Source organism: Rhinolophus hipposideros, assembly GCF_964194185.1.
Source record: "Rhinolophus hipposideros genome assembly, chromosome: 2".
NCBI classification, from domain to species: Eukaryota; Metazoa; Chordata; class Mammalia; order Chiroptera; family Rhinolophidae; genus Rhinolophus; species Rhinolophus hipposideros.
Window position 1 is genome coordinate 101158249 of NC_138048.1, and position 27690 is coordinate 101185938.

Below are 27690 nucleotides of genomic sequence, written 5' to 3' on the forward strand. Positions count from 1 at the left end.
AGAGGACTGTTCTCTATAGCTATAGAACAGGGGTGTCCAAACTGTGGTCCGCGGGCCAACTGCGGCCCGCGATCCATTGTTAATTGGCCCGCAGCAAATTCCAAAAATATATTTAGTTTACTTAAATAAACCAGGTGAGGCAATATGTACTTCACCTCGAGTGAGTGGCCCGGCTGTTTGTGTATTTTACCGCATATGGCCCTTGGTGCAAACTGTTGAAAAAAGTTTGGATACCCCTGCTATAGAATATATTGCCAGGACTGAGAATCTCAACCATAGAGGTACACATATCAGTTGAAAGAGTAAGCAATGTCTTAAGTATTTTCACATTGAATAGAGTTTAGAGCTAAAAAGTATAAAATTATATTTGTGCAATATACTTCTCTATTAGAAGCTGTTTTATCCTTTCTCAATCATAGAAATCCCCTTCACTTGTGCCCCAAAACAAGAAAAATATTGAAGGGAAAAAAAGCATGATTATTTTTAGCACAGTTAGTGAAAATTAAACTAATTTTAACTGGTTGCTTTAAAGTATTATATCAATAGAATAAGCCAATGAGACAGTTAAAATAGAAGTCTCAGAATTGGCAAATGACACATATATATTTCATTTTCGTATCTTGTTTTGTTTTTAAAGATTTTATTGGCGAAGGGGAATAGGACTTTATTGGGGAACAGTGTATACTTCCAGGACTTTACTGGGGAACAGTGTGTTTTTTCCCAGGACCCATCAGCTCCAAGTCAAGCTGTTGTCCTTCAATCTAGTTGTGGAGGGCGCAGCCCACCATCCCTTGTGGGAATCGAACTGGCAACCCTGTTACTCAGAGCTTGTGGTCTAACCAACTGCGCTATCTGGCCACCCCTCATTTTTGTATCTTTTAACGCCTCCTTAAAGAGAATCCCGCTAAGGGCTGGTCAGGTTTATGGTGTAGTCTACGATTGGGGGACAGAGATGTGGGGTGCGGAGGACACAAGGAAAAGGGGACTAACGCACCTGTGAAGGGCATGATTAAGTAATAAGAAACCTTTCCCTTCAACAATACCATTCATACTTTTTTTTTCTATTTTCAATTTCTTCTTTTTCCTTTTTTCCCCTATATTCCTCCTTCTCCAGCCACTGCTTTAGCCATCCTTCCATGCCTCGGTTATTTCTGTCAGAAGCATAATTTAACAATGGAAATAACATGGACTTTAATGCTAGACAGGCCTGGGTTCAAATTCCGTTCCAGCCCTTCTTCTAGCTGTGTATCGTTGGACAAGCTAGTTAGATTCTCGGAGATGCTGTTTCTCAGGCAACCCAGTGCTGCTGAGGACTTAAAGAGATAACATCCATATTAAGACTCGATAAACATTACTTTCCTACCTTCCTCCTTTCAATTACACTCTGCTCATACTCTTTTCTCTTCACGTGTTAAACTCCAATGTTAATTCTGTAACTCCATGCTATTAAATTCCTTTCCTATCTTTCTCCTTTTTCATTTTTTTCAATCTCTATTTTCTTTCTCCACTCCATATTTGTTGCTGTTCAGATACATCCATTTTTTTCAAGAGCTCTCTAGTCTTCACCATGCCCATTCATCATAAACTGTATCTGACCTGTGTTTCTGTGTAAGTAGCTCATCTCCCTTCCTAGTATATTACGGAAAATAGACAACTTTAGAGGTATATCACTGGGTAAAACAGATTGAGAAACATACAAAGTAATGCAAAAATATATTGATTTATTGACCAAAACCGAAGAGGCATCAGGTATATCTAAATAGTTTCGAAGTTCACATAATTCGAACTTGGCTAAGTCGATAACAACGGGGCAAAGAAGAAAAACATTGAAAAATGAAGGTTTGAAAAACAAATAATTAGCAGATGATATGATACTATACATAGAGAATCGTAGGGAATCCCCCCAAATTATTAGAACTGATAAATGAATTCAATAAAGTAGGATAGAAAATGAATATTCAGAAATAGGTTTGCTTTTTTATACACCAATAATGAACTACCAGTAAGAGAAATTAAAAAACAACTGCATCAAAAACTAAATAAAAAACAAAATTAAAACTATCACTTAAGTAAACTTGGACTTAGCACAGATACTAAGTGCATTTTAAAAGTGACTGTCATTTGGGATTTTGTGCTTTGTTTCACGAGCATAATTTTTAAGGTGATGTCCCTTCAAAATTTTATGTTTTAAAGTCTGTGTTGAGTAATACTACCCACCTATAGAAGGCCCAAGTCTTTCCAGGTACTGCTTGTCTTCAAGGCTGCACGCTGTTGCAATCACTTTGGCTCCTCTATGGTGTGCTAACTGAATAGCTATCGTACCAAGTGCCTGTGGAGAAAAAAATACACAAAAGGTTTATAGATATAGGGTGGAGGCCATATCTAATTTACTTGATAGGTTGTTTAACAAAGTGTAACACTTCGGTGCTACTTTAGTATATTTTCAATTGTTATCTGATAGAAAAATAAAATATGGACAAGTTTAGTAGAATGGAACATATGAGTGACTTTCTTCTTCAGAAAGGGTGGTGGAAAAGCTGTATGTACCACATGCTCTCACCCAGTCTGACCAGAGCATATAATTTCAAGGCTGGAGCGCTGCATTCAAAAACATGGCCTTGGAAAGAGAAAAATCGCCCTGCGGGCCTCGTCAGCATCATGATCTAAGCTAATTATACTATCATACATATGTGAGTCCAGCGACCTCTGTTGGAACATCACAGCACTTCCAAAGCTCCGTCCTTTCTTTTGCTGACCTGTGGGTTAAGTTCAGGGAGACAATACTACCCTGATATTGGACATCAGGCTAAGCCACTGCTAAAGACAGGTCTGCCTTTTTTCCAAAGAAAATCAGGGGAAAAGCATTTTCATCAACAGCAAGATAGAAAATAAAACTATAAATTCATCCCAAGTTTGTAACGTTTTTAGATAATGTTTTTATGTATTTACTTTTAGTGTCAAACTATTTTTTTGATAATACATGTAAGCTGTTTAAATTAGGACAGTTTTGATCCTGAGTGATCCACTTATGAATGCAACACTTTATTACGGAGTGTAATGTGTGGGACATGATAAAAAATTGGTAGGGAGTTCTAGGGTATGGTTTCAAAGACTTCATGAGCTATTTCAGACGTTGTGTAACGAGGCATAAAAAAATTGCTTGTTTGTTTTTTTAAGGTACTAGCAGATTCAAAGTAAGAATAAACACTAAGTTTTTTTTATCTCATATTGATAAAAGTTGCTTATTTTAACAAACTGGGACTTTGGTCAACACATCAGTGAATGAACTATTGGCAAAGAATTACATTAGCAAAAGGGTGGCCCGTTCCCTAAGTTTACTGTGTTTTGTTCTATTTCTGAACAAAACTATTAGCACCTACACTTGCTCCATCCATTATCAGCACTGATTTTCCTGGAGAGAGATGAGAAAGATAATGTAGAGCTGTGTAGGCTCGTACTCCATCCCGAATGGTTCCAGCAGCTTCTGTCCATGTGACTTTTTCTGGCTTGTGAACTATCACATAGAACAAGAGAAAACAATCCATTAGCAAGTCCTGTTAGTGTCGCCATCTGGAGCTACTTCTCTCCATCACCACTCCCACCACGGTCCTGGTCGCAGCCTCTACTCTCATTGTCTCTCACCTACAGTGTGGTTTCCCTGCTTCCACTCTGGCCCATGCATAATCCACTCTCCCCAGCAGGCTTGTCTCTCCCACCAGAGGTCACCACCATTCTTTTTGGCTTTTTTTAATTGAGATAAAATTGATATCAGAGGTTACCACCATTCTAAGTTAATTTTTTAGTTGCCTTCATTGTTCATCACCAAATATCCTAAACAATATAATTTAATTTTGCCTGTTTTTGAACTTTATGTAAATGGAATCATACTCATATGCATTCTTTCCTGTCTTGCTTTTTTATGCTCAATATTTAAGACATATCCTTTTGTTGTACATGTGGCTATAGTGCTGTCATTTTTGTTGTTTTATGTCACGCCACTATGTGAAAACACCTTCATTTGGTCATCCATTCTTCAGCTGAGGAACATTTGTGTGGTTTCCAGTTTTCTGCAGTTATAAACAGTGTTGCTAAGCACCCTCTTGCAGACAAGATAGTGTTACACTGGTGCACAAGTTTTCTCCAGGATATTGGCTTAGGAATGGAAATCTGAGGTCCCCGGGTATATTATTACCTTGGCTTCACTATGCATTTCCAAAGTGGCTGTATAACTTTTTTCTCCCGCAGCAGTACATTAAAGTTCTTACTGCTGCCAATACCCTGTCAATCCTCGGCATTATTCTACATTTTTACCAATCATGTGGGTATGTAATGGTTTCTTACTGTGATTTTAATTTGCTTTTCCCTCACTACTGATGAAGTTGAGCATCTTTCCATGTTTGTTGGCCAGGTAGAATTCCTTTTGTGAAGTGAATGTTCAAGTATTTTATCAATTTTTCTATTGTCTTTTTCTTATTCATGATAGAATTTTTAATATATTCTAAATGAATCGCTTGCTTATGTGTTATATTATTTTCAATTTTATGGTTTCTGTTCAATCTCTTCAACAGTATCGCTGAAAAACACAACCATCAGAATAATCTTTTAAAAATATAAACAACATCTTAACACTTTTATGCTTAAAATTTATCAACGGCTTTCCGCTGCATTTGGAACAAAATGCAAACTCCTAATATACTTGTAGTTTAAAGAGCTCTTATTGATCTGACCATCAAGTGGCTCCTTATAATATTTAATTATTCAATTTTAATTTTGTTTTTATGTTGTATACGGATTCTGATCTTTTCACAGTATAAACAATCCTCACTTTACCTAAAGTCAATTTTATAGCACTTTTCATAGTCTTTACCAGTGTTTTCAAATAACGTTCCTCTAATGGCAATACTCGGGTGGTGCAGCACCAGTCAGCGTTACCTTTACGACCTAACCAGTGCCATCTAGTGGGGAAGCGGAGCATTCACGCACACGTATTGAAAATGCTACGATCAAGGTATTAAAATAGTAAAACATACTAAGCAGGGTAATTACAGCCATGAGCAGCATAATGACGTTTGTCAACAACGGATCACAAATAATCCCATAAGATTATAATGGAGCTGAAAAATTCCTATTGCTTAGTGAGTGACCTTGTAGCCATCCTAACGTCTTACAAAACGCGTTACTCACTTGTTTGTGGTGATGCTGGTGTAAACAAACCTACTGCACTGCCAGTGACATAAAAGTACAGCACGTACAATAATGTACAGTGCATAATACTGAATCATGATAATAAAACACTGTTACTGGTTTATGTATTTACTATACTCTATATTATTTTAGAGTGTCCTCTTGCTACTTAGAAAAGTTCGCTCTAAAATTGTACGGTTATGCGAGCCGCAGCCTCATACATCTTGTGTTTACCACCTCTTGACTGTATCACTTTCTCTTGTGCTTGATTTAACCTCGTGTTGTTTTGTACAGTAATGGGCTGTATAGACTTATAACCTACAAGCAACAGACGTACTTTATAGCCTACATGTGTACTAGGCTATGCCACTAGGTTTGTGTAAGTGCACTCTATGATTGTTTTGTTCACACAAAACCAAAATTGCCTAACACATTTCTCAGAATGTATCCCCATCATTAAGTGACGTATGACAGTAACTAATTAGTCTGAGGTCATACAGCTAATAAGTTTGAATGTCTGACTCTAAAGCACATCTACTCTATTTGGGCAGGCTTAATTTACCCACAATTCATTTAGAGTGTTTTGGGAACATGTTCCATCATAAGAACTGGGACTACCTACATTTTTATTTTAAAAAAATCAAACAAGCGTTTTTTATAAGAACTAATGAAATAAGTATAAGAGAGTCATGTATGGATCAATAATAACAGTGTGTTAAGAATCCAATAATTATCATTTCAGTTCGTCTACCCTAGGTCCAAAGGAATAATGCTGAAAATTGTGCTCAAGTTTGAATGAAACATAAAATTATTTTTATGTTTGACAGAATGCCTTGAGAACTGAAAGCACAAAAGAACTGGAAGAATTATGCAATATTTAACTCTATCCTAATGTTCTGCAATTAAGGATAGAGTCTTACTGATCAGTAAGACAGTTTTGGGGGGGTTGTTTGGAACCCAGTTCTTTGGTTTTAGGGAAAGAAAAGACTTCTCTGAAGGTGACTGAGTGCTGAGCTTTCATTAAAACAACAACAAAAAAATCACCAAAGAATTAATACGAACTAAAATTAGAGTTGTGGTAAAATGAATACTTTCCCCTGCAAATCTTTAGGAAACATACTGAAATTATTTTCTTTTCCACAAAATGTTGGCACTGCAATAGAGCTTAGAGCTTATCTAGTTTGGAAACCTTGTTTATAAACATAGTAAATGCACCCAGGATCTTGCCTAAAGGTCTTCTACAATTAGTGGTAGTTCTTAAATTACTTCCTTTAAACAATACAGACATTTTCACTGTATTTTCTTTCTCAAGGAATATCTGAAATTGTTTGCTCTATACGTTGATGGATTTTTAGACTATAATCCTCCTGATCTGTGGGAAAATAGAAGGTCATCGTGTGGTTTGCTTGTCTTAGCTTAAGCTTTATAGCTAGGAAACTTTGGTGTTCTAATTTTCTTTTTTCTTTCTGATCCATTTTATAATTCTCCAGTTTTCAGCAATACCTACAGGAATGGGCCTTTTTTGGTTCTTTGGTTTTTCAATACGTAACCTTCTGTAACAGTTTAGAGGACTTAGCCAAAAGTCAAGCTTGGGAATCCAAATTAAAGGTTTTAGTTCACTCCATATTTACAAGGTTCTGAAAAGAACATGGACAACAAGGGCCCAAGGAAATTCTGGGGTCAAAGTCTGTAGTTTCCCATAAAGGAGCCAGGGGTGGACTTCCATTTTCAAACAGCCTACTATCAAAATAGCTATGGATCAGAGACTTTCACTGCATGGTATTTGAAAGTGAGCTTTACTTTCAATGGAAGGCACATTCTAACCTTAAAACACATATAAATAAGCAGAGTCCTCAGATTTCTAGAAAACTACCTTTTGAAATTAATTTTTAATAAAATAATATGGTATTACTTGGAAATTTTAGACATAGTAAATGTCATTAATTTAAACATGGGTTATTTGCAATTTATAATATTAGAAATGAAATGACAAAATCAGCTATCTAATTTTAGCATTTGCTTTCCTAGTTCAAGTTACTATATGGACAAAAAAGTATAAATTTACTATTTTTAATAGTCCAAAATCCAAATTGGCCATTTGTCCCCCCAAGGTCTGATTAGGGATTGTATCATTTAAGAAAAGACTTTGGAAAAATTTTAATAAAATACTTCAAGAACACAAAAGAGTATACGTTGACTTATCCATAAAGTACAAGAATAACATGAATCCCAGCATAATAAACAGCTGATTGGCAGAACCGCCTGAGTCCTGGGGTCCACTCTGATCACATCCTCCTTCTTTGCCCACAAAAGTAATGTCCAGCTGATTTTTTTCCCCCCAGTTTGTTTATTTTCTCATGCATACATTCTTATAAGGGCCAGGTAGACATATAAGACAGGGTTTTTTAAAGGAAATTTGAGACATTCTTAAAATAATTAGACACGCTGGAAATGTCAGGTTTTGTTGGAAATGTTAGTAACACAAACCCGATTTGAAGCTATAGACTTTGTCTTGTTTTTATGAGTTTTATTTAGCAACTGTCACAGATCTGGTAACCTATCTTCCTCTCACCCCAGTTATATTTGGAATTGAGATGAAATATAATAGAGCTGCTTAAGTATTCTAGACTATACTTTATATTTAAGTATCCCCTAATTTATGAACTGAGTTGTATTCTAAAAGTTAATTTGTGAGTTAGCTATCTAATTTCACTATAGATATAATGTACATAGGGTTTTTTTATCTTTGCTCTCAAAGTATAATTAATTCACAAAGACTAGCTTTTTTATTTTTAAAACAAATTCAAGATGTTATGCAGTTTTACTCCTGTGTATTTTAGTGTTCACCTTTAAATGATAGGGACATTTTCTAATATAACTATAATGGTATTTTCATAGATGACAAAATTATCAGTAATTTCTTAGTGTCATCTAATACCCAATCCATATTCAGATTTCTTTCTCTCAAAAAATCTCCAGCTTATTTTTCATCCCTACATTTTCTTTATATCCTTAAGTAACATATGTTTAACTTTGTATGTTTTTGAACTTTATAGAAACAAATGGTTTATACCGTTTGTATTCTTGCTTTCTTCACTCAATACAGTTTGTGAGATTCATCCATCTTGATATGCTTGGGTGTTATTTATTTATTTTCACTGCTGATTTGAATTACCATCTAGGAATATCTTTAGTTATCCATTTTCCCAGTGATGAACATATGGGCTGTTTCCATTTTTATTTTACAATTATAAATTGTGCTATCATGAACTCTTGTGTATATCTATGGGTGCACATCAAGTTCTGTGAGGTACAAAACTACCAATAAGATTATTAGGTCTGAGTATGTATCATTACCTTTATTAGACAATGCTAAATTATTTCCCAATGCATTTGTACCAATTCACACTCCTGGTGCAAGAAAAGTCCCATTGCTCCACATCCTTCCCGACCCTAGAAATGGTTTAACTTTATAACTCAGTCAAGCTTGTGGGTACACAACGGCATCTCAAAAGGGTTTTAATTTGCTTTTTCCTGATTACTGAGGAGATGCAGCATCTTTTCACTATGGTTTCATGAAGTGTGTGTATTTATATTTATTTTAATTTAAATAGTCAAGAAGTAAACTACTATAAGAAAAATAAAAAATTAACATTTCAGTTAAACTGAATACTTGTCAAAAGATATTAGCAATAGAAAGCAAACACAAGTGTTCTTGATTCTTTCCTGTATCAGACTCTACATGTATTTAGATTTTTCAATTAGAAAAATTTTTAATTAACATTTCCAATTGCAATTAATAACCAAGAGTAAGAAGTAAAAATATTCTGATTAGGAATAGCTCAGAGTCAAGGGAGAAACTGCTTTCCAAACCTCTTACCATGAGCAGTATAAACGAAACTTAAAGTTCTATGTACTGCTCAGGATGAATGTGAATTTTATGATGCTACATGATAAGCCGAGGTACTCGCATTACCAGCCAACAGTTTATTACCGATGTACACTCAGGGTAGATACAAAGACATCAAAAGGTCACTACACCCACACAGCAGTGAAGCAGACTTAGATGAGCTCCGAGACTGAGCCTCCACATACCCAAGTAATGCTCATGTACTCTAACAACTTCACAAAGTCCAGGGTCTTCAGAATCCAGGGGTAAAATTCCTGAAAATTAAAACAAGAAACTTAAGGGAAACTATCCCCAAATGAATAAATTCATTCCTAATGAGATGCTGGTAAAAACCAGTCTAAATTTTGTTCGGTGGAATTTTGAGGAAGATTCCAGTAATTACTAGTGTAGGAAAGGGAAAGACTTCAGAAATATGAGAGGGAAGTGGATATTTCATTTTCTGACACAAACATTTTATTATCTGTACTACCTTTTCCTTTCCTTTCCTCCCTTTTCTTTCACCTCTGAGTGAAGGTAAAGACGATGGCCAATGTGAAAAGCCAACCAGAGTCTAGGGAGCACCTAAGTTCCTCATTAAAACTGTACCCTTTGTATATCTGAAACTCATAATAAAATAAAATAAAAGTAAAATGAAATAAAAATAATTTGAAAAGGAGGAAAACAACACAAAACTGTCCTTGGTGCACAGCTACCTTCCCACAGTTTGGTTCTATAAGATGCCTCAGTATGCTTCCAGTAAAATCCCACTTTCTCCTAAGCTAGTCTGATTTCATTTTTGGCCTTTTACAAAAAAAATCTTGAGTAATACAGTGTCACTGACTTCTTGGCCAGATAAATAAAATAAGAAAGACAGAAACAATAAATTCTTCAAGAAAATAAACGAGTCAAAGGCAATATTGTAGGAGGCTAACAAAAGCATTTCTATAAATCTATCTTTTCTTAAAATTTTAAAATTTTTATTAAATGTATTTGGGTGGCATTGGTTAAATTACATAGGTGTCAAGTACAATTGTATAATACGCCATCTATAATACATCGTCTATATACTGTATTGTGTGCTTACCTCCCAGAGTCAGTTCTCCTTCCATCACTGTACTCGTATACTTGACCCCGTTTCCCTTTTCTACCACTATCACCCCCCTTATTCTCTGGTAACCACTATAAACTATTGTCTGTATCCGAGTTTTTGTCCTACGAATCTATGCTTAACAGCTTCAAGCATGCCATCAAGTTAAACAATTTCTAAGTTTATATGAATATTTTCCATAGAGAAATGGTCATTTCAAAGACTACTACTACTAAAGTTATACTTCATATGTTTGTGTGACTGTCTAGGATACAACTATAAATATATGTATTTGCAAAATAGTATTAACTGTGGATTAATAAAAAACAACCACCAGTAAATGAAATGTTTCTAGTTTTATAAGAGCAGTGAGGAAGAAGTCCTGTAAAATTCCAGTTGATGTGGAGAGGGGTGCTTCTACATCCTACAGCCAAGGCAGTCAGCAGTCTTCATGAAGATAACCTATGACTTTCCTCTAGACTTCAGTCTAGCCATAAACAGTGGCCCTGTCAGGAGAGGGCTGAACCAAGCATAGTGACAACTACGGTCATCCTTTTCATCACTAATATTATTCCATAGCCACATATTGAAAAGTTTTAAATGTTCTGCTATTGAAATCAAACTTCCAATTCCGTTTGTCAATGAACATGTGAGAGCAAATTTCAAAAATCAGGAATGTACTTGTATATGAAGCAAGGTCACAATAAACATTAATAATTGTACAGAAAAAAGAAGAGATGACAGTAAAATAGACGAAATAGGACTGGGAATGGTAACTTACCGACTACTTCATCATCTGGTTGAAAGAATGATACCTTGCTTCCAACTAAAGAGTAAAGGAAATTCGTGATTAGTATTGAGGTTATTAAATACAATTCTTATTTAACTATTAAAGTAAATAAAAAGATCCATGGGTTTCTAAAAAGTCAAGAACTCAGAGAAAAGGCCAGAACTTCTCGGACATTTTGATGGCCTATAACGACTACTGGAAAGAACACTTCAAATGTGGATTCTCTACAAAACTTTCTACAAAATCTGGGCCACGGGGCTTTTGGCACCACAGAGAAAAATGTCCCTCAATTTAGCTAAGGATGAAGGAAAACAATCCACACCATGGCTTCTTACGCTGATTATGTTGCTTTCCACCCTTCATGTGGTTAGCCCGATTTTCTACCATTATTTTAGTTGCAGACACACAACAGGATATTCTGATAAGAGTCACATATAAAATTACTTTGATTTGGGATTATGGAAATAAATTTAGACTGGCGCCAAGAAAATTTTTGGAACTATATTGAGATGAGACAGTTACATTTTCTCTGCACATGTAGAGAAAAAGCCTCTACCATCAGTCAATTCTTTAGAATATTTTTGTTCAAATAGTTACAAGAGGAAGAGGGGAGGACCAAACGTCACTGACTGTCTACTTATGTCCAGCATGTTAGTGTGCTATCACATTTAATCTTCCTGGTATACATGAGGTGTGCATTATTACTCCTATTTAACAGACAAGGAAACTGAGGTGAAGCAGTAAAGTAAGATGGAAGCCTGAAATCTAGAAGAGGACTCTGGCTGCTTTTGTCATCAAAATGGCCCCAGAACTCATTTTTGGTACTCAACAAGGACCTCTAAGTCTGATATTCCTATTTTCAAGGCCTCCTTTTACAGTTTGTTCTTTGGATCCCTCTTGTGCCATCATCTTCCAATAACTTTGACTTCTGATCCATTGTACTTTTATCTTTTCCTTTTCCTACTCATTCTCTTCCTCCTGGGATCACTGATACTTTTTTCTTGGCTTCCTTCACACTCCTTTGGATTGTCCCTAGAATAGTGACATTCCCAAGGGTTCTGTGCTATGCATATGTCTCTTCTCCATTATCCCCTCCCTGGGTGAGTTCATCAACTCTGTTATATTTAAAATACAACCTACATGCTGACAACTCTCAAATATATACACTTCCAGCATAGGTTTCTCACCTTTGAGCTTAAACTCACATAACTGCTTACTACACATCTCCAGTGGGACATCACTTAGTACCCTGAACTCAACAATCATAAATCTAAACTCACCATCTTCCTCCAAATCGAATCCTCTCCCCCTATTAATTGGTGGCACCAATTCATACCTTACCAGAATCCTGTAAGTTATTCCTGGCTCTTCCCTGTTTTTAACTCCCCTGTTCCAGTCAATTAAGCCCTGCTGACTTGACTGCCTCAGTATGTCTTGACTATGTCCCTGTTCACCTTCGCCACCACAGCCTAGGTTATGGACTCTGTCGTCTCTTGCCTATTGGTCTACACGCCATCCAGTGCTCTTCCCTACAGCCTGGTTTGCCCCACATCTATCCTACATGTGGCTACTCTAATAATCTCCCTTAAAACCCAAACTGACATTTGAGGCTCATCATGGGTCTGGCCCTTAGCTACCCTCCTGTCTCATTTTTTAGGGGGAAGGAATCAGTATTCATAACATCATTAAAATATCTTGTTCACTATCTTTTATTCTTCTGTTTGAAGGAGAATTGTCTTGACAAAATGCTTCTCTGTGCCAAGTACCTTCCTTACCTCCAAGGCCTGCCAAGAAGCTTATTTGGCTCCAGCAACACCAAATTCTGTCATTCTTACTACATACATCACATTTTTGTTACTTGCTTCTCTGCCTTTGCTCATGATATCCTTGCTGCGGGGCGATTCTCCTGCCTGCCCCTTACTTTCCAGCTAATTTACTCCAATAAGCCTTTCCTGTTTCTTCTGGCTGAGTTGGGCATCTGTCCTCAGAGTTTTCATAATAATCCACTCATATTTGTGTATCTGTCTCTCCCGTAGATTGTAAATACTTTGAGGGCAGGGACTTTTTCTTATTTATCTTCATATACCAAGCACTTAGCAAGTGCTCATTAAATATGGAATAAATAAATGATTACTCATCTTCTGGCTACTATAATTCTTTTTTTAATTTTTAAAAATTTTCCTACAGTGTGAGCAGAAGAAAGGAGAGGGAACAAAATTATGATTTAGCTGTCTTAGAGCATTACATTGAGAAAGAGTATCAAATATATTATGGGCTACAATTAATCTAACCTATTATATTACAGGCTCATTCATTCATTCATTCACATATGCAGAAAAAACAAATACTGACTGATCATGAACTACCTATTAGCAGTGTATATGAACAGCAGGTCTATTTAGAAACAAATTATTTCAAGTACTCAGGTGTACTGCCCTGCACGTTAAGACCATCATTTACTAAATAAAACTTAAAATATTTTTTTATTTAAGGCAATCATAAAATCTTACTGGTTATTTCTCCCTAGAATCCATTTTTAGATAAGCATACTGCTTAACTTTTAAACGTTCAATTTTAGGCAAACTTTAAAATATAATCTGAATTTAATGTGATTACCATATAAATTTTGGCCCAGAGCCAACTCACTCAAGTAATTTATGCTAGTTTGTAAACATCATAACAAGGATAACCCTAGTCATTCTATTCAATATGATTACTCACAGATTTAAACACAGAATTCCTAAATATTTACTAAAGTGTAATAAGCTCTTTAATTATAAAATACCAATTAAGTTCTATTTTTCTTTTTAATTTAAAAAAGGAAAACATTTCTGTATAATTAAATTTTATATTTAAAGAAGTGTGTATGATTTTATGTGCCAGTAAACCAAGTAGCTACCATGTAATTTCTTGTACTTTAGAAAATAAATTTAGATATTTACATCTGTAAACTTACCATCTAACACAATTCCAGCAATTTCTCTCCCAACAGGAAAGAAATCCTTCTCCATCTTCATTTCTGCAAGAAGCTAAATCATGACAAAGGCTGTTTATTGTCAAGAATAAATCCTGGCTTTTTCTTATATAAGAGGAAAGCAAGAGCAAAAAATCAAACCACAGATAAAGCAAACATGATTCAATTTTTGGAATCAAGACAAAGCAAATAACTTCACAAAATAGGTTTCTCTACTGAGAGTTTGCTGAGGAATTAATTGATACGTACGATTTAGGTACGAGTATTATTATTCAAATCACTATTAACATACTTTAACATTCTCACTGTGACAAGCACGAAAAGAAATTATGGCCCAAATTTACCAGTCACCCCATTTGGGTGGGTTGAGGCGAGTTTGGAGAGGACACTGCTGAATAAGGGGCATATGTACAAAAAGGTCTCAATTCCCATACCCTTTAAAATCATCCTGTTTCTCACAAGTTTTGAGTTAGGAAGCAGGTGGGAACAAGTGATGGATATACACAGGGAAATTGCTATGTAATTTCAAATTGGCATTTCTTTTTTTAAAGGATAAATTATTTATTTTTGGGCAATTAGTATTTTGTTAGATTCTGACCAAATTAAGTACTTGGCTTTTGAAGTGACAGACTGTACCCAGATAAGCCTGTAGTTTAAGTTCCTGTCATTTATACTTTTATAATAACACCAGAGCTGTGGGACACATTTGTCGGTATCACAGTATTTTAGGGATAGTAAGTAAAAAGAAATTGAAATAAGTCTCTTGTATATTTTCTTATTTTCCAATTAGCTCTCTTGTATATGGTTGCCAGAAAAGTCTCTTTTTCAATGTAGAACTTCTTACATTTCCTTTTATTTTTTTTTGCTTTTGTTGATACTGGATTTTTTCTTTCTTTTTTTTTTAAATTTATTGGGGTGACAATTGTTAGTGAAATTACATAGATTTCAGGTGTACAATTCTGTATTACATCATCTATAAATTCAATTGTGTGTTCACCACCAAGAGTCAGTTCTCCTTCCATTACCATGTATTTGTCATTTCCTTTTATGTAATGTAAAAGAGATAACATGACACTCTTATAGAAATATTGAGTGTTTCACATTATTTCTTTTGTGTACACTTTTACAGAGCTATAATCATGGTTATAGCAATTGCACCCTGCCTTCTTCACTTACCAGGCATTTTTTACATTACTACAGTTTTCATAAATGTTATGTTTAATAGTTGTGTAATATTTCATTGAATTGATTTTACTATAATTACTATTTCTTTCTGTTAGACATGAGATAATTTCCCAGACTGGGATTTTAATGAATTTTTCATAGTTTTAAAGAGAACACCCGGAAGGTGGAACACAACCCTGCAAACAAGGAGTAGTACTCGTAGCCCCAGTGAAGGGACTTTTGCATCTCACAAATTCACTTCTCAAGTCGGGCTCATGTTACAGAGCTGCCCAATGGAAGCCTTTAATTTTGTTCTGTAATTTTCCTAGATGTGACTTCATTGCAGAAAACTTTTAGATTCCTAGAAATTAGGGTGACATTATAATCCAATAAGGGTCCAGTAAAACTATGGCATTAATCTTTACAAAACTGAGTAAACAGACCTGTTATATTTATCATTGCACATTTAACCACAGTCTACCATTTGAAAACTTCCCATGTATTTCATGATCCATAGCGGAAGATTATTGTGGGGTGGGGTGAGGTTGCGAATGTGTGTGGATGAGAGAGACAGAGAAATGATTAGAAGAATATTAACTCTATCTAAAGACATTAACTAGAAATATCTATAGAATATACAGTTAATAAATTAGTTGATTAGGATTCTATATTTTTACTATATTTATAAGAATAATTTCTTCCTTGGTTATAGGCTTTAGTAATTATAAATTCTCAGCCTTTCACAATGTAAAAGAGTTACAAGGTATTTTCATATAACAATATAAAATACATGCCTTCAGTTAGACTAGTAATTTACCTTAATGTAGAAATATAGAAATTCACATGAAATTTTTTCTAGCTGTTCTATTCTTCTGAGGATGATAATAATTTCTTGGCACTCAGAAGTCAGTTATCATGATACATTTGTAAATAAATATACTATGAAACTCTCATTTGACTTTTGACCAAAATGAAAGCACCAATACCTTTGTATTTATCTGGCTCAGAGCACAGGCTTTAACTTGAAGTTTCACATAGTTATCCTCTGTAACAGGAAGATTTTCCTAGAATCAAATGATAACAAAACATCACACATTTCTTTGACAACATGCCTTTGTGTTGTGAAAATTTTCATACATAATTGAACAAAATTAAACAGACCCCAATCCTTATAGCTAACTTAATTGAAAAAGCTATAAGTAATGATCCAATAGTATACTATCAAAAATAAAAGAAATTGGGGCCGGCCCGGTGGCTCAGGCAGTTAGAGCTCCATGCTCCTAACTCCGAAGGCTGCCGGTTCGATTCCCACATGGGCCAGTGGGCTCTCAACCACAAGGTTGCCGGTTTGACTCCTGCAAGGGATGGTGGGCTGCGCCCACCACAACTAAGACTGAAAGGACAACAACTTGACCTGGAAAAAAATCCTGGAAGTGAACACTGTTCCCCAATAAAATCCTGTTCCCCTTCCCCAATAAAATCTTTAAAAAAATAAAAATAAAATATAAAAAAAAAGAAAAAAAGAAAAGAAATTTTGGGGTAAACTTTTTTAAAAGCCTTAGGGTACGTATTTTGAAAATGTCCTCAGATACTGACATGGATATACTGCAGGTGCCAAAAAAATGTATACACATGACTTGTATTCATCTTTTGTTATCAGTTTATATTATGTATTACAATTTTAATACAGTTTTTTCCTTTCTTAAAATGTGTATACATTTTTTTGGCACCCTCCGTATCTGTGCACACAATAAAGTTAGGATAACAAAGTAGAACAACAAACACTGTACTGCATTTCAATCTAAATACTCTCAAAGCATCTAACCTGTACACTTACAGGGATATCTATATACATTTACACATAACACGTAGCCTTTACTGATTTTTTGGAATTTCCTAATGCCATAAATGAAGTTCTTTAGTCTACTTGTTTATCTCTTATTTAACATTACCTTACTTAACATCTGTCACTTAACATTTCAGCATGCCCCATGGAATTATGGGGTCAAAATATAAATTTAATGAAATTTAATTACTCTTCCTATTCCACAGCTAGATATAACTTCAAAGGCAAAAAAATATTTCACTCAGGCACTCAATGTCAGCCACCTGTACTATTAAATATAATATCACTTCCTCTCAATAGCCATATCACGACACCAATAATTAAAATACTCTCTTTACCTCCAGATAAATATGCCCCCAAATTAGATCCAAAAGCTAGCTAAAAATAGCTACTTGCATAGCCCCTCCTATGGCCTATTAATCGGATCACCATGTTTGACATGAAAACAATATTCTGGGAGTATCTCTTTTTAAATCTCAGATCTACTAATATTTGGTGATATTATGAGGATATTCAATAATGTCAATGAATTTGTGGATTTTACTCATTGTTGTGTGACCCTGGAGACTATTCTTTCTGAGCCAATAGAACCTCTTAGACTTTCATCTTGACTTAATGGGAGAAGACAAGCTGTCTGAGATTTAGACTCCTGACCTAACTGATTCTTGAGTTAGTGAAAGATAACAATATTCTGGGAGTATCTCTTTTTAAATCTCAGATCTACTAATATTTGGTGATATTATGAGGATATTCAATAATGTCAATGAATTTGTGGATTTTACTCATTGTTGTGTGACTCTGGAGACTATTCTTTCTGAGCCAATAGAACCTCTTAGACTTTCATCTTGACTTAATGGGAGAAGACAAGCTGTCTGAGATTTAGACTCCTGACCTAACTGATTCTTGAGTTAGTGAAAGATAACGGAGAAAAACTGGATTGTGGCCATGATCCAGAAGTTCTTATTACTACTAAGAAATATACAACTATGAAATATAAATAGCACCTAAATTTACAGTGGAATGATTTTGGCTTGCCTCAAACCTTTCAAACAATCACAAATATTTGAAAATTCTCTTACTATGCTTAAAGTAATAAAAAGCTAGTAAACATTTAAAGCTTAGTGAATAAGGTAACTTTGCAAAGCTCAAAAATTTGTGTGGAAAACAGTGCTTTTCTACCTTTTTCATTTCACAATTTAAGAATTTTCAGAAATATGGCTATAATCTGGAAAGTCACTTTGTTGTGGTATTCAATTTTGCAACATATGACTACTAAGTTTGTTCTGTTTTCCTATTATTTATATACCACACTGAGGAACTAAAAACTCTTTTGTAGCAACTCTCTCAAAAATATAATTGTATTACAAATGGACCACTGCTGTTATATAAGATTAAAGGAAAGTCATTTGTAGAGTTTCATTTAAGTTCCACTCAAAGTAACTTCTAACAGATCATTTAAACTCGGGGAAATATACTTTTCTTGTTCTATTTAATGATTAAACAATTTTTCTTACCCTTTCTTGAAATACAAATGTTATTTCTTCATTTGTAGAACTCTGTTGAAAATATAAGCCTTTCATAGTCACCTAAAAAAAAAAAAGAAAAATATGCATGAAATAAACAAACCAACAAAATGTCTTCTGGATCAAATGAAAGCAAAAATTGAAAAATAGTGCTGGCAGGGGGATGGCCCGGTGGCTCAGGTGATTAGAGTTCCATGCTCCTAACTCCAAAGGCTGCCGATTCGATTCCCACATGGGCCAGTGGGCTCTCAACCACAAGGTTGCCAGTTCAATTCCTTGACTCCCGCAAGGGATGGTGGGCTGCACCCCCTGCAACTAGTAATGGCAACTGGACCTGGAGCTGAGCTGCGCCCTCCACAACTAAGACTGAAAGGACAACTTGAAGCTGAACAGCACCCTCCACAACTAATATTGAAAGGACAACTTGACTTGGAAAAAAGTCCTGGAAGTACACACTGTTCCCCAATAAAGTCCTGTTCCCCTTCCCCAATAAAATCTTTAAAAAAAATTAGTGCTGGCAAAGGATAAATTGACAACTATAAATGTAGTCTTTAAACAAATAAATTTAGGTAAAGGTTCTCTAAGTGATCTCATAAGTTCAACCTGTCACACAAAAGTGAGCACGTACTTAATTTCACTTCGCTGTTCAAGAAAAACTATTAGACATACTTGAAAGGAAAAAAAACTGAGGAGGGCCAGAGAGTTCAATTTTAATCACCAAAGGTGTCATTTAAAAGGCTTTCAAAGTCTTATACAAAACCTTTCAAAAGGAAAAAGTGGACTATTTAAGACACTGAAATTATGCCCCTAATTCTTCTGTAACAGTTTATAACCATTTAACTTGTATTCTGTGGATTTGTTGAAGCATCTCTAAGGATTCCAGGTGTTTCTTTAATTTTTACAGTAATTGTATGGCAGGACTATTTTTTAAATGTAAATTTTATAAAAGAATAAAATACACATAAAAAAGTGCACAGATCCTACAATGTGTAGTTTGCTGAATTTTACAAAGTGAATATGGCTATGTCACAGCAGAAAACGCATAGCTAGAACTCCAAAAACTCTTTTGTTCCCCTTCTGGTCAGTACATCCCATCCCCCTCCTAAGAATACTCAATATCCCAAGTTTTAACAGCACAGATTAGTTTTGTCTGTTTGGACTTTATATAAATGAAATCATACTCTTTTATGCCTGTTTTCTTTGTCTCAATATTATGTTTGTTTCACCCATGTTGTTGCTGGTAGTTGCAGTTCATTCATTCTCATTGTTATTTAGTACTCCATTGTATGAATAAATTACAATTTATCCATTCCACTATAGAGGGGAAGAACCTAAGCACAGATACATGTTATTTCCTGTGACATTAAATCTATCCTCTTCCGGCTAGCTTTCAAGGCTGTCTGAAATGCATTGTCCACTGCCCCTAGTCTACCTTACTCCCTCATTTTTCCAACACATACCTTCTGTCTGACCTAGTCATTATGACTTCACACCATATGGTTTCCCATCTCAGGGCTTCCAGGCATTGCTTATTCTCAGAGACTAAACTGTACTTACTCTACTGATTCTGCGAATAAAGCTCAATCCTACTCCCTCTCTGAAATCTCCCCCAGTGACACTCAATTTACCCCATCTGTTCCATGCATCTAGATATCATTATACGCTAACAAAATGTTGCCTTAATTCACTTACTAACTAGTGTTAGTGCTTAGAAGAATCGATACCCTTTATTATTAAATAAATAAATCTCTGCTCCTACCCAGAGACTTATAAGAGTTGACTTTTTGAGAAATGGAACATTATCTCAGCACCACCTTGATTTCAAAGCACCTCCTTTTGTAGTTCTGGAAGCCACTGTTTTCTCTGCCCACTGCATCTTAAAACATATGTGTCATCTACCAGATTAGCAGTCACATGGACCTCACATTGTATGCACCCCAATTTCAAAGACCCGGGAAGATATGCACTAAAGCAAATATTATATACATAATAATGCCACTATTTCTAGTCAGGTTGTTCTAAATGGTTCCTCCAAATTTTAGGTTAAAATTGGCCTGGCTGGTAGGAAAAAAAATGTTTAGTTGGTACAATAAAGAACCATGTAGAAACAAAAACATTCTCAAAATTACAAAATGCAGAGAAGTGTTTTTACAAAACTGGCAAGAAAATTAAGGAAAAATTATGTTTCACAAACCCAAAAAAGGAATACTGAGTTCTTGACACTAAGAAGATGGTAGAATGGATAGTATTCAAGGTCCAAAGAGTCCCTTACGCACAGGTCTACATTAAATGGAACACTTAGTCCATCACTTAATAAAACTTTTATTGAATGTAAAGATACTTGCACACAGGAAATAACTTAACAACACCTTATAAAATGAAAATGTGAATTAAAATATGTAACACTTATGCCATTTCCAAGAATGAATGTCATGTAACTTCAAAATTATGTATTTTACTGTAAACTTTCCTTTATCAAAGAAGTGCTATATAAAACTTTTAAATGATAACAAACCTGTTTAAAAATGTAGGCTATTGTGCCCTATAAAAAGCATAAAGATTTTATATTTTTCCATGCACACAGATTTTAAATACATTTTGATATAAGTTCACAAATTGCAGACTATGTTTGTAATACTTTATATTTTTATAATGGTCACACATTAAATATATTTAAAAATCTGGAGGAAAAAAAATTATGACACCTATTTTAAATAATTTTTGGTACAAAGCAGAGGACTCTGTGTACATTGAACACTTGCTATATATAACACTTCAAGAAAGTAGTTAATAAAAGTACTGATCTTTTAAGAGATTTCTAAAAAATCAATAGGAAGAAATTTCCAATGGCTTCATCTTTGTTACACGGCAACACGAACTCCGCTTGCTTTTCTGCTGCTGCATATAATCCCCCAAGGAGCTCATCTATTAATAAGTATAAATAAAGCCTCTACATATCATTCTTCAGCTACATTTCCAGATCAAAAGTGTTCATATCAGATCAACCTCAAATTCAAGAGACATAAAACTGGACGCATCTTTCCCCAAAATAAGATTTTGCTGTACCAATCTTCAGTCATCAAGAATATCTTAGTCTATCATAATTCCTTCCTTTGTATGAAGTTATTGACCATAAAGCTTCCTTTTTTCTTTTGATGTTCTGGCTTACCTGCTCTTTTTTGGTTTTGATGGATATTAGCACAAGTGAGGCACTAACATTGTAATACCTCAGTCCTGAACTAGGGCCACAGGCTGTTGAATGGCTTCATTTCTTTCCATCATCCAATCCATCTGTTACTCTGTGGACAACTTAATTCCTGAAAATCCAAACCTTTATACTGGTATGCTCAAATTTCTATCATTCCCCACCAAAAACTTTGCAATATTGTGGCCACTTCAGGTTCAGGATTCAGTTGTAACATTTCTAACCCACCCTCATTTTTATTTTAAGAAAAGCATAGATATTGTCAAGCAACTAGGCTACCAAAAAAACCCAGAAAACAAAAAAAACAGATGGAGTCAACTCTGAAAAGTGGCCCCATATGCTCATCATCATGCCAGGACTATTACATAGCATTATGATACTAGCTGGATTGTTAGGGATAAATCTTCAGTTATGTTGAAGAGATAATATTAAGTTTTAACTGTTTACCAATCTGTGAGAGTTTTCATATTTAACCACATATCAGATAAAGAAGCATGTCAAGTGCCCAAATGTTTGGTTAAAAAATATGGTCAATAAATTAAAGTAACTAGATGGAGGTGTGGTTTAAATATGTGGGGACAGAGCCAGGAGTGCAGTCTCCAGGCTCTCAGCCTCACGTGGAAAGGTGCTGGCCCAGGTAGTAAATGGCTATCAACTGTGACTGGATGGCCATCAGCTGTGGCTAGTTGGCCATCAGCTGTAACCAGTGAGCCAATGGCCACTAATATAACTGCTGTGGTTACACTAGCAGAAAATGGGAGGGCTAGCAAGATGGTGGCTGAGCTAGCAAGCGCGGATTGCAGAGAGGCGTGGAGGATAGTGGTATGACCCCTATCTATGGCTCCCTGGGTGTTCCTTTTTGGTCTCACCATATCTTGCGTTCTTATGTGGAGAGCGGGTCCAGAGACATTGCATGCCACCTTGCATGACAAAATACCATACTTTGCAGGCTGTGGAAAATGGTAGTCCTAACTAGATAGGCCAGTTCTGCTTCTTAAAAGAGGGAGCTGAATGCATGGTTTTAACAGTTGGAGGACATGTCTACACTGTGTAGGCAACAGTGTCTAGAAATCTGTCCACGCTAATGACACCATGCACAAGCAATGAGTACACAGGTGTTTTGCTACATACACCTGCACTGCTCTCCTGTGCCTGTTACAAGATGGGTACAGGAGACACTGTGATAGTGGCTCACACCTGGCTAGATGCTAGGAAGCATTTCTAGCTAATATTGTGTTATAAGAAGCCTTACTTTCGCATTTTAGGTATATAATTTAAACTTCAGAAAATGCATGAAGTTGCACGGTTCCTATCTGGATACACCCTTACAGTGGCATCATAAACGGGATTCAAGCATCAGTTGAGGGGGGAGGGAGTTGAGATGACCATATTCAAGTCTCATCTAATTATGACAATCTAAATTTCTATGAACATTATCAAGATGTACTCGATTGAATTTTTACATGTGTGACATAATCTTTACATCTCACATAACCTGAGATCTAAAGGTAGGTAAAGAACTAGGAAATAGTTTTTTCTTTTTTATATAGGCTTTAAGCAGAAGCAAAAAAAAAACCTTCAAAGAACAGCATTTGCTTGGAAACGTCAAGTTGTATATCTATGCGTCAAGTGGTATGCAACATGAGTCTGTCTAGAACAGTGGCTCCCAACAATAACTTTTAGAATCTCAAATTTTTGATTAACTCTCCTGCCTCCAGGAGAGCTTAACAGTTATTATTTATTGATTTATAAAATACCTTTTTACTTAGGGTTCTTACTGAAGGCACTCCCCTGTAGTACCTCTAGGGGGTGGGTAGTGGTTAGGTTGGGGAAGTGGGATGGCCATTATGTCAAAGATTGGACATCTTTGGTCCAGTTACTATTCAATGTAGGGCTATTTAATGTAGTTAAGATCCAAAACAATAGAAACGTAACTTTCTGAACATTTATATTTCTGAATCAGCACCATATTTTCCCATATTGTACTACTGGGGAACAATGGAACCAATGGTGTGATGAAAGTATTCTCTTTATGTTGGCTTAATGATGTGACACTGGGAAAAATGCAGGTGGTGATGAGGGAAATAAGCAACTGAAGGATCTTCAAATCTTTACACTTTCCCTCCTCTCCAATTGATTTAACCAATCTTCTCCACTGACTATCATCATTGCAGTTTGTAAATGCTTAATTTTCCAATTTGCTATAGGATCTTAAAGAAACCATTTCTTGCTTCAGATGCAAAATATAATAGAAATTGTAATTTTGATTAAATATTTGCTAATAAATTCATAATCAAGAGAAAATAATTTACAATGGCATATTTATTATAAAGTATAAAACCAGAAGAAAATTATTTTGCAAAATACTATATTTTAGCAGTGTGGATATGTGTATTTTCACTCTTCTACTCACAAAACCTCTCCTTAGTTCCAGGTACTACTGTTCAACAGGTCTAGAAAAATCACGAATAAAGTTGTCCTTGAAATATTCTATGTCAAATTCACAAGAGCAAGAAAACATTCATTTTTATCAATTAAAAATACATTTCACTAAAAACAAAAACAAAAAACACTGTGATTCCATAGTGAAACACTTTAAGAATTCCTTAGTTTTTCCATCTTTAGGGAGGTACACAAATGAATCAAGACACATTACTGCCCAGGGTATAATACTGGTCCAGAGGCCTAAATATCTCGATGGTTTGAACACTTTTTTTCAATTCAGAACTTTGATTTTGAATGCACGGAACTGACAGTTGTAAAACTATCAAAATATTTCACTGCACCTGACAGGACCTTGTATGGGGAACCCTCTCTGTTTCAAATCTGAACATTTCATCCCCTGTCAGAAACTGGAGCAGACACATCAATGAGGTGAAATTAGTGATAAAAGATAATAATTATACATTGCAGTGGTCGACAGATAGGATTTAGAAGTCATAACTGACCCAAGTTTGAATCCTGATTCACCTTCTTGCTAGCTATATGACTTTGGGCTATTTAATTCTAATCTTCTAGGCCTTAGATTTCATATTTATAAAACAGAGATAATAGTAGTAGTTACCTCAAAGGGATGCTGTAAGGATTAAAGAATGCATGCAAAGCACTCAGTACAACACCTGGCACAAAATAAGCATTCAGTAAGTGTTGGCTATTTTCACTCTTATTTCTGCAAATTGGGCAGAGAACCTCTAAGGTAGTTCCGAAGCCCATCTCAAAGAGCAGCAGAGGGTTTGGTTACATGGTCACATGCAAACCCTTTTAGCTGTAACACCTTTTAGTTTCTGCAGTGGGCAACCATATCATCTGAATCTGCGCTGTCCAATAAGCCACAGGTGGCTAAGGAGCACTTGAACTGTGTCTAGCCAGATTTAAGATGTGCTGTAAATGTAAAATATACATCAGATTTCGAAGACAATAAGAAAAAAAGTAATATCTCAATTTAAAAATATCTGATTGTATGTTGAAATAACATCTTGGATATACCAGATTAAACGAAACTCATTATTAAAATTGATTTCACGTGTTTCATGTTTTTTGATGTGGCTGCCAGGAAATTTTCAATTATGTAAATTGCCATTGTATTTGTTTTGGACAGAGTTGATGTAGAAGCTTGCTGCTCCTAAGGTGGACCAGCAGCACCTGGGAGCTTGTCAGAAACGCAGATTCTCAGTCTCCCCGCAACCGACAAAATCGGCATCTGCACTACAACACATTCTGGGGTGATTCTTACGCATTGCTCGAGTATCATCAGCTGTTTAGCTTAAAAGGGCAAACCTGGCCCTATAAGCCACATAAATGCGAACACTCTTGCTTTATTTTGGTAACTGATCACCAAAAAAGGAAAGTGAAGGAGAAAGCGGTTGCAGAGTAGTAAGTGAGAAAGAGAAAGAAACACAAATTATAGAAACAAACAGAAAGAAGCAGGTGGGGGTAAATCCAACCTGGGAGATTCAGTGGAAGGGAACTTCCAGACTTTTGCCTCCATTAAAGGTAAAGGGAGATGCAAACTGGGATAAAACTTACAGTCAAAACCTATAAGGACCAGGAAATCGTCAGTCAAATCAAGTCTTACCCGCCCCTCTGCGCCCTTAGCTAAGCTAGGCCTGGGCCCGAGGGGATCTGGGGTGCAACGCGAACCATCACCCGCCGCAGGGCTGGATGGTTCCGCGGGACGTCTCTCGATCTTTCCTCCAAAGCCCTGTTTCCCAAGACACACGACGCGTTTCCCAGGGCTCACCTGCCTTCGAGAGGCCCTAACGGCCTGCGCCTTGGCCACCGCCACCTTCGAGTCCTTCTGCAGAGAGCCCGCCCCCGCTGGCCCAGGCGCTGCTCCCATTGGTCAGGCCGCTCGTCACTCCCAGACTCCCGGAGGCTGTAGAGAACGCCACAGTAACTGAACTCCGAACTACATCTCCCGACATGATTTGCTCCAAGGAGAAGCGAGGCCCCTCTCAGGGGCTACCAATAAATGCGTGAAGTTGTAGTCACCTGGATGGGTTCCGTTTTATGCAAATTTCAATTAAAGGTCACACCCCTTCTCATTCTAACCGTTTACCCTACCACCTTACTAGGGCTGTGTCCCGCCTCCCTCTTGGCCTCCACGTTATTCTCGCCTTTAAAGTCTTCCGTAACTAGATTAGCTGTAACTAGCGTCTCGCATGGCAACAGATGCACTGAAATCGTGGAACAAAATCTCCATACGCCTGGTCAGGGAGACCCCAGACCGGAAGCATCTGGTTACGCCTTCTGGAAGGTGGGCGGGGAAGGATAATGCTATGCCTGCCCCCTTTGAGCTTGCGATTGGTTTACTTGGCTGTCACTCCATCCTCTTCATTCGTTTCTGCGGTGGGCGGAGCTAGAGGGGGGCGGTGAGGAGGTGCCTGCCTCTTCTTCCGATTGGCAGGCTGTTTGTCCCCACCCACCTGTGGGCGGAGATGGAGGGGCGCATAGGGGAGGGGCAGGCAGCCGAGGGAGATGAGGAGATAGGCGGGAGCGAGGGAGCGAGGGAGGGAGCGAAGGAGGTAGAGAAAAGCGGAGGAGAGGGGAGGGAGCGCAGCTTGGTTGCTCCGTAGTACGGCGGCTCGCGAGGGAGCATCCCGAGCGGACTCCGGGACGCACGGAGAAGCGGGCGGGCGGGGATGGTGTGCGGGGCTGCGGCTCCTGCGTCCTTCCCCACGGCGAGTGAGCTGCACTGATTTGTCCCTGGGGCGGCAGCGCAGACCCGCCTGGAGATGAGGTGAGGAGCTGGCCGCTCGGCGGCGGCCTGGACCCGGGAGGCGGGGGCGGGGGTCCTTGCGGGGGTCGGCCCGATGGCCGCCCGGGGCGCCGGTCCCGAGGGCCGCCCTTCGCCCTTCGCCGCGTGCCGGGGAGGCGCGGCCCCGGCGGCCCCTCCGCTTCGTCCTTCCCCATCCTCCCGGGGGCGGCGGTGCGGTGGCCCGCTGGCCGGCGCCGGGAGGCCGGGGAGCCGTGGCGGGCTGAGGAGGTGGCGGCCGCGGCACGGGCTCGGGTTGAATGGGCGTCCGCGGCGCTGGCGGCGGAGCGGGTCTCTCCGTCCCCGGGGGGCCGTGGGGGCGGTCGGTCCTCACAGGGCTGACCTCGCCGCCCTCCGCCGCCGGAGCGAGGCGCGCTGGCCAAGCCTCGCCTCCCCGCCAGCCTCCGGGGGTCGGAGCCCGCGCGCCGCGCGCCCCCGGCGCAGCTCCTTGCTTGCCCGTGTGCCTGCACAGCCCTTGTCAGGGAAGGGCAGTCAATGCCGCGTGGCCCTAAGTCGCCCTGCCGGGCCGACTGGCGGTACTTAACAGACGGCGGCTCTCCTTTGAGTGGGAGCGCCCTCCTTCCCTGCTTCACGCGCAGGCACGGGTTTCTGGTGTGCACCCAAGGCACCACTGCGGTCTCTTCTTGCTTGAACGAGGAAATGCAATCAGAATCCCCAGGAAAAGGAAACCGACAAGGAATGGGTTGCGCCTTCCTTTACTTAACGTTTGCCTTTGGATTAGCCAGCAACTTCGTGGATTCCATTTCCTATGGG

General features: G+C 37.6%; 2 protein-coding genes across 16 annotated transcripts in view; one reads left to right on the top strand and one right to left on the bottom strand.

The window, feature by feature from the left end:
• The window catches only part of CRYZL1 (crystallin zeta like 1), a 31668-nt gene extending 5562 nt beyond the window's left edge, over positions 1-26106 (bottom strand). For all 4 annotated transcript variants that reach the window (XM_081079745.1, XM_081079747.1, XM_081079744.1 and 1 more), the window contains exons 1-8: positions 25903-26106; positions 18449-18520; positions 16075-16152; positions 13907-13979; positions 10942-10986; positions 9280-9348; positions 3381-3514; positions 2218-2329 (exon numbers count right to left, since the gene is read on the bottom strand). In XM_081079745.1, coding sequence (XP_080935871.1) covers positions 2218-2329; positions 3381-3514; positions 9280-9348; positions 10942-10986; positions 13907-13979; positions 16075-16152; positions 18449-18520; positions 25903-26001 — 682 coding nt within the window. In that variant the 5' untranslated portion in view covers positions 26002-26106. The remainder of the gene's footprint in view (positions 1-2217; positions 2330-3380; positions 3515-9279; positions 9349-10941; positions 10987-13906; positions 13980-16074; positions 16153-18448; positions 18521-25902) is intronic.
• Positions 26107-26595: 489 nt separating this feature from the next.
• Positions 26596-27690, top strand: part of ITSN1 (intersectin 1) — a 179492-nt gene continuing 178397 nt past the window's right edge. For 10 of the 12 annotated variants that reach the window (XM_081070736.1, XM_081070740.1, XM_081070743.1 and 7 more), the window contains exon 1: positions 26596-26901. Coding sequence is in view for 1 of the 12 variants with exons in the window: in XM_081070741.1 (XP_080926867.1) it covers positions 26897-26901 (5 nt within the window). In the remaining 11 variants the exon portion in view is untranslated. The remainder of the gene's footprint in view (positions 26902-27690) is intronic. The other 2 variants (XM_081070741.1, XM_081070742.1) reach the window with 2 other exon arrangements.